Source organism: Octodon degus, unplaced genomic scaffold (genome assembly GCF_000260255.1).
Source record: "Octodon degus isolate 3935 unplaced genomic scaffold, OctDeg1.0 scaffold00006, whole genome shotgun sequence".
Lineage (NCBI taxonomy): Eukaryota > Metazoa > Chordata > Mammalia > Rodentia > Octodontidae > Octodon > Octodon degus.
In genome coordinates, this window is record NW_004524582.1 from 28,606,326 (window position 1) to 28,617,234 (window position 10,909).

General features: G+C 49.8%; 1 protein-coding gene across 1 annotated transcript; it reads right to left on the bottom strand.

Annotated features, from left to right (window-relative positions):
• Positions 1-1,405: 1,405 nt before the first annotated feature.
• On the bottom strand, positions 1,406-10,707 carry Tmem128 (transmembrane protein 128). Its single transcript, XM_004624568.2, has 5 exons — positions 10,598-10,707; positions 8,945-9,086; positions 6,533-6,691; positions 3,136-3,242; positions 1,406-1,956 (listed from the first exon to the last, which is right to left on the bottom strand). Exons 1-4 carry the CDS (start codon positions 10,692-10,694, stop codon positions 3,143-3,145), a joined length of 498 nt encoding a protein of 165 aa, XP_004624625.1. The 5' UTR covers positions 10,695-10,707; the 3' UTR covers positions 1,406-1,956; positions 3,136-3,142.
• Positions 10,708-10,909: the final 202 nt, after the last annotated feature.

The window sequence follows — 10,909 nt, forward strand, 5'->3', positions numbered from 1 at the left end:
CCTAAACGGCGGCCCCTGAGGAGGATGTCTAGCACCTCCTACTCCCCAATCCTGGGGTCTCTCCCAAAACTCTCTTCCTGTTTTTTACGGGTTCCAATTCTTTTCGAATATATCTCTTTTGCTTGAGTGTAGCCAGAGACCACTCTTCTGGGATATAGCCAGCTTTCGGTCCTGTTTCAAGTTCCCAAGAAAAACCACTTCCGTCCCAGCAGGGTCCCAGATGCAGACCTATGGCAATTCTTGTCTAGTTTCTGTCTTAGGAAACTACAACTCAGTCGGCTTTACCTTCTGCCAGTCCCAAGCCCTGGCTTCTGCAGGTCTCTCCCCAAACTGCCTGGAGGAGGGTAGTGCCCTGCTGGGCACACTGGGCTCACCTGGGGACACATCATGCGAGGGCAGGCTCACCCACTTTTGGATCAGACCCTGCACGCTGGATGGCCGGTGTGCAGCGAGTGTGCACCAGGCTCTGAGTGTGGTCTGGACACTGACTGTCACAGGCAGAGCACACCCTGCTGCCGCTGGGCCCTGGCTCTGAGGCTAAGATTTCCAGCTGTTATCTGCATCGACCATTTCTCTCACAAGGAGCATGACCCTACTGAAGCACACATTGACCCTTGTTGGCCACCATATTGGCCCTTGGCTGAACAACTCAAATTAACCCAAAAACCCCAGCCCCAGGTTTCTATCCAAAAATACTCGAGAACAAAAATATATACATGTGGGAGCTGTCACCGGGGCACTGCTGTCTAGCCCCACACCGTTCTCACGGGTCTGGACCAGACACTCCCACTCCGGGCCCGTCCATCACTGCCTAGCCCTGCTCCCCATTTTCAGCAGCACCTTCCACATCCCTTCACACGTGTGCCAACACTGGCTCAGTTTGTAGATGACACCTGACTCGTCCCTAAGCACACACTGATGAGATGCAAAGCTCCCGATTCCAGCTTCCAGCTCCTCCGTCTCTCCTTACCACTCACGATGAGCACCTATGTGCCAGGTACGCAGTGTCTTCTAAACATCATTTATACCGTCATCAACCCCAGATATTATTCCCAGTGTGCACTGGGGAAATGTTCTTTACGACTAAAGGCCTGCAGCAGGTCAGTGGCAGGGTGTGGTCTGCCCTAACTCAGGCGATGGGTCAGCAGCCTCACAGGAAAGAATCGCCACAGGCCTGCTCTGTGTCACCACGCTGCAACAGCAGCAAATGCAGGCAGCCGGCACTCAGAAGCACAAACACTACGGTCTGGAGGTCCTTCGGGCACGCGGTAACCCCTGAAGAGAAGCCTTCATTATGTGTGTATTTAACTTAAGGTGCTAACAGCTAAAATCACAAGTTATTCTGAGGTTTTATTAATAAAAATACATGAGAAAATTATAAAAATATTTTATTTAAATGTTACACAAAAATACATACATAAAATAATTCAAAGTTGAAGTTAAAAATGCTAAAAATCCAGTAATGTACACAACGGTAAAATCAAAAGTGATGAGAAGACACGACATTTCGATTTGGCCCCGCCACCTGACAAAGCTACTGTAAGGGGAGCTACACAGCAATCACCAGAGCAGGCCTAAAGGCACACGGCAACACCATTCCTCCGCACACACATCCGGGCATTTTAGACAATACACTGCCTATCTGTTAAGAAAAGCAGCATTTATCAAAATAGTCAGAGCATGTTATATACCTACAATGAAAACTACCACTTCTTCCAAAAATTCAGATTAACTTCTTAAAATAGTTATTTCTACGTAACACAGACTTCTGAAAAATTGAATAATCATTTGGGCAAACAAATAAATTTTATCCTAACTTCAACAACAGAGCTTCAAAGCTGAAGCTTTCCCAGGAGTCCCAGGTAGCACTTCGAAGACACACGAACACACCGCAGCTTTTCCACTGTCCGCAAGGCCTTCAGCGGGTGGAACGTCCGAATGTCCACGTCCTCCAAGCTGAAAGGAAACCAGCACTTATGTCCCCTGGCGAACACTGTCTTCCACTCATGACCTTCACATCAAGGCACAGTTGGACCTCAATGCCCTGACAGCACCACCTTCTCCTCTACCCAGCATGACAATCCCAGAGCTCCTGAGCCTCCGAGCGTCCCAGCAGCCCCAGGAGACCTCCCGTGCAGCCACCAGAGAGAGCGGGTGGGAGGCAGGGCAGGAGGAGGGAACGTGTAGAGCCCTGAGCGGCCTGAACAGCACACATGAGCAGGGACAAGGGGCCCCCCAGGAAGGCCCAGAGGTCCCTCCACATAGGGTGATGTCTGCAGGACACTACAACTACTGTCACAGGTGCCAGCAACCACTTCCAGAGTGGCAGTAAGAGGACCAAGTCGTTCCTCTTTGTGCAGTCTGAGGTCAACCCTTCATACCCACAGAAGTGCATGGTGGTCGCCGAGGGGGAGGGCCGCCCACTGGGCACACACTGTCGCGCTGCAAAACTTTCCATTCCCGGGCCTCATCGTCCTCATGTGCAAAAGGCTGCCGAGGATGACTTCCCCCAGGGACTGCCCCTTGGCACGAGGGGCATGAGGGGACGGCCTATCCCTCTTTTCACTATGCCCCCAGGCACACTGTGAGGGGTAGTCTCAGAACTGCACATTTCTCTAATAAATGGCTCAGAAACCAACCCCACTGTGCAAGGCAGCAGCCCTGGGAAGGTCGAAGGGCACAGCGACTCTTCACACAGCATGGGAGAGAAAGGCCAGTGTGTAGCACCCATCAAATTCTGAGGCAGCCAGAACAGATGAACTGCAGAGATCTTCCCCCAGTTCGGTCCAATTGCCCATTTTTCCACATTTCCATGCCTTAGGAATTTGCTGGCCAATCATCCTCACGTGTATGTTGCAGAAGCCGACTGCAACAGAAGTCTCATGTGTGAACTTCGCTGTCCCTAAGGGGGCTCTGATGTGCAGGCCGCCTTCCCTGAGCAGCAGACGCTCAAAGCTGAATTCTACACATGGACAGATGTTTCGGTCCCTGTCTCTCAGAGGTCAGTGCGGGAACAGCTGTGCCGCACACATACAGGTGCAACTCAGAAGCGGTCTGGTACAGCTGTGCCCCCTCCAACTGTCCCAGAAGACGCTTCCCAGCGGGGTCGCGGGAGGAACTGCTCTGGATCCCTACCTTCGCCTCATCCAAGGAGTGAGATGAACATGACGACCCCCATGAACTGGGTGAACAGCAGCAGTGGAGTGAAGAACGACCACACGTTCCACAGAGCAATGTTGAAACTGAAAGGACCAAAACAGTGAGGAGAGTTGAGGTCTCTAATGTGAAATATACACAAGCATATCTTCGGCAGGAATCTGGGTTTAAAGGCACAGTGCTGGGGGCAGGGAGACAGCTCAGTGAAGTAAGTGCTTGCCTGGCAAGCGCTGGATGCTAGTTCGATCCCCCGTACAACCAAAAATAAATAAACAAACTAATTAATTAAAATAAAGAGCACTGTGTGACAAGGTTCATCCAGCCAGCAAACTTTCCACATGTCCCGTAATTTCTCAGCCACGTGACTCAGGCAATGATAGAAAGAAAACACAATCCATACTCCAGGCCTGGTGCAAGTCCCTGAAACTGGACCCCGCCTGGCCTTTACCAGGAGCCCGGCTGCTCTACAGAAACCGTAGTCTCTCGGATTGGCATCTGCAGCACCCCGTGGACTGAAGAGCCGCAGCAGGCTCTTCTGCCTCACACGCCAGCAAATGCAAACCGAAGCACAAGAGGAACCACTTGCAAGACGCTATTAAGTGTCTCACTGAACAAACTGTTTCCCATCACTAAATTAAAAATAAAACACTAAAAATGGCTTCAATGACTGAACTTAACAGAAGTACCAATACTAACAATAATTAAATAAATTTTTCAGAGTTACTGGTTTTAATGTAAAATATGTTGATACACATACATTTTGGGGGGTTCTTTTTGAGATGGGGTCTCACCATGCAGCTCAAGCCAACCTTGAGCTCACACTGTAGTCCAGGCTGGGTGCAAACTCCCAACGACCCTCTTGCCTCAGCCTCCCAGTGTGGGCATTACTGGTGTGCACTGCCTCGTCCTGCCTTTACAAGTATTTTTGGGTGGTTTTTTTTGTTTGTTTGTTTGTCTTTGGTTTTGTTTTTGTTTGTACTGGGAATCAAACTCAGGACCTTGTGCGGGGGAGGCAGACACTTGAGCTACTCAGCCACAGCCCCAGCCCTGATAAAACATCAACTTTAAATAATCATAATCCCACTGGCCTACAAATTGTTTTAGTATTTCTGGGGCCAGTCTCAGCCACAGGACACACATTCGTGCCCAGAGCACAGTGACAAATGGCCTTAAACTCTAACTGAAATGAAGTCACAGAAAGTACACCTAAGCTGGATATGTATAAAGGTGTATTTGCCAAAATAAAAACTCAATTCATATAAAAAAAGACAAAAGGAGCCAGCCAGACAGCTCAGCAGACTAAAGCGCCTGCTTAGGTGCAGGGATGGGTGTTCGACTCCCAGCTTGCCTTACCGGCCTCGCCCCTGGGGTGTGCTGAAAGGAGACAGACTGGGCGTGGTGGCACGCGCCTGTAATCCCAGCCCTTGTGAGGCTGAAGACAGGAGGATCACCACGAGTCTGATCTGTGTAGTGAGACCCTATAGAGCCTGTACTAAATACGTTAAGGAAAGAAAAATACAAACAGCTTCGTACAACAGTAGTGGCAGAATTGTAGGAAGTATTTTTTCTGTCTTTCTGTAACGTAGAGTTTTCTTCAGTGAACAAATAATACTTTTTTTTTAAATAACACCTTTTAAATACCTCTCTTTTTTTCTAAGTGCCTATTAACATTTGAAGTACATTGACTGTGGCACTGTTTGAGAATAAAAACAAGGGTGACACTGTAAGGGCAACATGAATGGGGTTAAGGAAGCCACACGGCACAGCACACACACAGGCTAGACGCGTGTGCTCCCAGACAATCTGAGTCCTGCCTGGGGTCACCTCTACGGCCCCGCACTCCATTAGTGCTGTGGGAACAGTTACCGCGCCACACTGCTCGGCAGACGCTGACCAGAAGGAGGGGTGCGGGCTCAGGACAGGTGCAGCTGCTCTTTCCCCAGCAGCACTTGGCTGAGTCCAGGTGCGGAGCCCATGAACACAGGGCTGGATGCACCACCACTGCCGAGCCCCCGGCACCTACACGCACACGTGCACACACATACTCCTACACACACACACCTGCACACATGACCCTCACGTGCACATGTGCTGCAAGACACAGGCACGAGCATGTTCTCAACAGCACCCTTCCTAACAGTGACAAAGTAGAAACAACCCACACTGTCAATAGCAACACAGGTCAACTCCGGGAAGCAACAGGCACCAGACAGCATCCCACACGCAGTCAGATGTGAAATAAATTCACCATGTGAACCCATGTCCACACAGGTCACAAAAACAGACACAGTGAGCAGGGTGTTGTAGCACAGGACCGTCATCCCAGCACCCTGGGAGGCTAAGGCAGGAGCACCCCAAAGTTGAGCCCTGCCTGTGTAACTTATCAAGACACTGCCTCAAAATAAAGAAAGGGGAGGAGAACTGACCTAGGGCCTCTGCACTGAGCTACATCCCCAGTATTAAAAAAGAGAGAGAGGCGGGCCGGGGAGCTAGCTCAGTGAATAAGCACTTCCCTGGCAAGCTCAAGGGCCTGAGTTCAATCCCCAGTTCTACAAAAAAAATAAATAAGTAAATAAAAAATAAAAGAGAAAGAGACAGACAGACAGAGACAGACAAAACACAACTCGAGCATTTAAGGGGTTCAAAGGTTGGGACGGCATTTACCGGCAGCAGGCAGGAAGGCCCATCCTATGAGGGGCACAAGGGGCACTGGGTGCAGGCTCAGCGCGGTCCTGACCCAGGTACAGCTCACAGCACAGTGCTCATTTCATGATTAATTCCTCCTCCGGACATTTGTTTTTATACTTAATTGTATGTACCATGAATCACAATAAAGAAAACTTAAAAGCAAAACACAAGACGTGTACAGAACACCATCATTTGTCTTTTACTAAGTGCTATCATTTGCATCTAAATGATGTGTTAAATTGCACAAAGGAGCCAGGGAGATGGCTCAGTGGAATAAGTGCTTCCCTGGCAAGTGCAAGGGCCTGAGTTCAATCCCAAGTTCTGCAAAAAAAAAAAAAAAAAAAAAAAAAAATTGCACAAACAAAAAAAAGAGGTACGGCAGTGGCTCGACTTGTGAACCTCATCTGTTCCACAATTCTGGGCCCAAGATGGTCCGAGTTCATGCAGAGAAGATGGCCACAGTGCTGTCAGGCAGTATGGAATTCACCAACGGAAGCACAAGTGTGCCGAGCACTTCTGTTCATGAACTGAGGCGCAACTGCACCAACCAAAGGAGCCTGAACAACAGGAGCGGCTAGGAGCCTGTCGGCCTTGAGACTCTGCCTCTATCTGATCAAACTATAAAACACCTGATGAGGAAAAAAAGGCGTGCCTCTCCTTCACACTCATCACCTCTGAGTTAACATACCAAATTCCCGCTGCAATGAAAGTGGCAGTCGTGATGGGCACCAGTGTCGGGTACTTGACGTCATACTCCACAATGCCATGGTACCACTCCAGGTAGACGATGCAGAAGGCGGCCACGGCCAAACTCACGAGCAGCAAAGCAGCGCCCAGGAGAAACCAACTGCGGAGACAGAAGGGCAGGGCTGAGGGCACCAGCCGGCCGCAGCTCCCTGGCAGCTGGCTTGGGCCACTTTTCTAAGCAGTCACCTGGAGGGACGCGAAAGAACCCACAACTGCACAATCTCAGCTTTCAGAAAGACTCAACCTAACGTGGGGCAAGGCTGAGGAGACACGTGCCTCGGGTCGGGATTGGAGTGAGACTTTACATCCGCACCTGACTCTGTTCTCCCCAGACAAGCAGCCCAGAAGGTGTCCCATTTCAGCGTGGTGGTCTATGTAGGCCACACAGGAGACAGCAGCTTCCTGGCTGCTTCTGGAGGCTCGAGTGCAAGAGGAATAAAGATTGGCAGGGAACACCATGAGCCCTCCAAGGTGAGTAGAGCACTGGGGACACTGACAGGCAGGCAGACAGACATGGGCTGCAAACCTCTCATTAAAGACTTAGACAGGCCGGGGAGAAGGCTCAGTGGAACAAGCGCTTCCCTGGCAAGCGCAAAGGACCTGAGTTCAATCCCCAGTTCTGCAAAAATACAAAAACCAAACAAACAATGACAACAACAAAAAAAAAAAAAAACTGGTAAAGACTTAGAAGAGGAGGAGCCTCCTGCAAACATTGGGGTACAATTTGTGCATCAGGAGCCAAAATCCAGGTCCCTAGTGCAACAGCGTTGAAGCTAGTGGGGTCTTCACAAGGAGGGGACACAGGAGACAGCTGGGTCCTGACCGCCCCATGAAGGAGTCTATGTTCTTGCAGGACAAGCGTCCATGCCCTTCAGGGCCTCAACCAGTCCCTTCCACAGCCAATGGTATTAAGCCTGGGACCTCTCCTTGGCCGTGTTCTCTCTTAGTCTGTCTCTGGTTCTCATTTTCCCTACGCACATGTGTGCACGCTCGCTCTTACACGGTCACCTTGCCTTCTGCTTTCCTGCCATGCTGTGACACAGCAGGGCACCAGACTTCCTGGACCTCTAGCTACCAGAAGAGCCCATTAAACTTTTCTTTACACAGCACACAGCACCTGATACTTTCTCAGAGCCAACGAAAGCAAACTAAGACACCTCGCATGTACCCAAAGCACCTCCTGTTCTACCCAAAGAAAAATGGTTTTCCTCCCTACATTTCCACTGGAAGCGCCTAGACAGCCCTGTCCTCCCAGTCTTTGCTGGCTACAGGAAGCCAGATTTGGGGGCTCCCTCCCTCCTCCCATCACCCTTTGCTTCTCGGGGGTTTAGACCCATGACCCACACTGCGCAGAGGGAGCAGAGGGCCACAGCAGACAAGCTTCCCAGGCCCTGGGTGGGGCCCCACCACAGCTGGGCTCCAGACCCCACTGAGCCACCAACACTTGCACCTAATTGCTCTGGACCCCTCGCGAGCCAATCCTCTACTACCAGCTCTACCAGCTCCCTTCTCTGTTCCCTGGGGCCCTCCACATCTGTCCCAGAACCCTGGGGTCTAATTCACAGTCTTTGCTCCATCTCTGCTCCTGAGATTAGACTCAGGAAGATCTCAGTCCCTATGAATGAGGGGATATGATGCCCAACAGAACACTCCCAGCTCCTCCCACCACCGCTTCCAACGAACTCCACAACAGCCTCTCCTACCCAGCCAGCTGCGACTCCTCCGAAACACACCAGAGAGCCGGTTCTCACTGGTCACTTCCTCCCAGTGTCCTGCCCTTTGTCCTCACAAAGAGCTTCGGCCAGGTTTCTCCTTCCGCTGTTCTCCAAAGGGATTAAGAACCGAAATTCCCTGCTTTCCTCATCCTACAACACATTTGGGCTGAAAAGGCGGGCTGACAGTCCTTGGGTCGCATCCCTCTGCGGGGCCTGCCAGCGCACACTTCCTCTTATCCGCCTGTTTTTTCCATTTTCTTGAACCATAACTGACAAAATACAATTCTATTATCTTCAAGGTGCAAAACGGGATGATCTGATGCACACACTGAAAAACGACCAATCAAGTGGATCAGTATGTACGACTTCAAATTTATCACTGTGTGTGATAAAGACACTCAAAGTCCATCTTCCGAGCAAATGTCAATTACCCAATATAGTAATTTATTCATTTTAGAACCAGGAAGTTGTACCTTTTCACCAACATCCCTTATTGTTCTCTGTATCACCAGCACCTCCTCCATGGTGTGTAGCAGAGTCTACAAGTTTAATAAATGTCTGAAGAATTCAAATGACAAAATGTAACACAAAAAAATAAGACAAGGTTATTGAACTCTGAAGCAATAAAGTTTTCTTACCTACTGGTGTGAAAGTTTTCCTTAAGGGTTTTAAAGAAGTCGACATAATAGGTCACAACGATGGATGCTAAAATCCAGAAGCCAGAATGGACATTAAGTCTTGGAAGAGGTTTCTCCTTTCTCTCAACAGTTGTAGAGCTTTCTGTAAAAAAGAAAGATTTCAACTTACTATAGTTTTGCAAGAAAAATGGCGTCTATTTCAAACCAAGCAGTCACTGCCTGGTGCTTCCTAATAACCACAATCTCTTCCCTAATACTAAATCCTTCTATAAATCGAGATAGGGTTATATTTACATAACTAATTGGAGCCTACTATAAACTATGCCCAATATAGTCAACTTATTTCCTTTATTTGAATTTTGAAACTAAATGCATACTCTTACAATCTTTTGGATACACTGGTGCAATCTAAGTCTAGAAATTTTATTATTATGTTTCACATTTTGACTGTGACAATAATTAGTCTGGTTTTAAAACCGCCAAATGAGGGGCTGGGATATAGCTCAGTGGCATAAGCCCCTGCTTGGCAAGTGCAGGTCCTAAATTAGATCCCGTTACCAAAAAAACCATTCACTAAATTTAAAAGTGCCAAATGAAATATGAGAGTATGAAACTGACATGTGATTTTCCAAGAACGCTGTACAACAGACGATTTTACTTTAAACAAACACCTTTCTGAGGCAGGTCATCTAGAGAGGGGAAACCACAGCTCTAGTGAGCATTCTCAGTAGATAAAACACGAGCCTCTCTGATACGTGGGACACGAACTAAAAAGGGCCTCTGACATGCCCTCTAGGTTTACGTAAGAACCACCGGTCTAAATGGGGCGTCCTGGGCCTCGAAATGACATCAGACTCCCTGGGGAGCTGGCTCATAACACAGACCCTGGGGGATACCCTTAAAACTTAGAAATCACTACGCTGGGGTATAAAATTTGTATTTATTTTGTAAAGGTAATATACAGGCATGGTTTTTGCAATATACACGATAAAAAGATCTAAAATGAATTCTCTCCTTACTTACTTATCCCCAGTTCCTCCGCCCAGAAGCAACCATCGCTATCAATCTCTAGGGAATTCTTCCACCTTCTAGACTTCCCCGGGGGTGGACACACAAGTTATGTTTGCTACCCAAACAGCCGCACACAATTCCCTTCGAAAACCATCCACACTGGTACTAAAAATCTGTCTATATGTAAAAAGCACGCAAGCCAGACGTGACAGCGACAGCCTGTACGGTCACCCCAGCACCCTGGGTAGCTGAGGCAGGAAGATCTAAATTCAGCCAGGCTGCAACTCGGCAGGCGTCTCAAAGTTCGAAAAGGAGCTCAGGCTGGGGGTGGAGCTCTGTGCAAAGACCCTGCGTCCAATTCTCCGTACCAGCAAAAAAAGAAAAAGAAAGGAAAACAAGAGACATTTTGCACGCGCACGACGTCTCCGTTAACGAGTCAAACGCGCTCCTTTGGCGAATCCTCCAGACTCGGAGCCGGCGCGCGTTCTACTGCGCACCTCCGCGCCGGCTGCGCGCCCGCCGGCCGGGGAGTCCCAACGGGAAACGGCTCGGACGGCTCGGGAGACGAAGCCCGGCCTCCCCGGCCCGCAAGGGCCGAGCGGATCTCGGGGAGCGCGGGGCAAGCCCGGGGCAGCGCCTCACCCCGCCCGGCGTCGCCCTCGCGGTCCAGCCGGATCTCGGCGTCGGCGGGCAGCAGGTAGCGCCGGCGGAGCTGCTCGCGAGCCCAGGGCGCGTCCATCTTGGCACCGCCCAGAGCGCGGCGGAAGTGACGTCACAGGCAGGGCACTTCCTGTGTTGGCCGGGGAAGGGTTGTCCTGACAAGCGTGGGCGTTGTAGTCCCCTTGCGGTTTTTCTAAATCAGCTAGGAATGACGTTTTAGCGTTCGCGCTCAGGCCCACAGAAGTAAATAAATTTTAAAATACTATTGATTGTTCTGGTCCCTAAAATACTGGT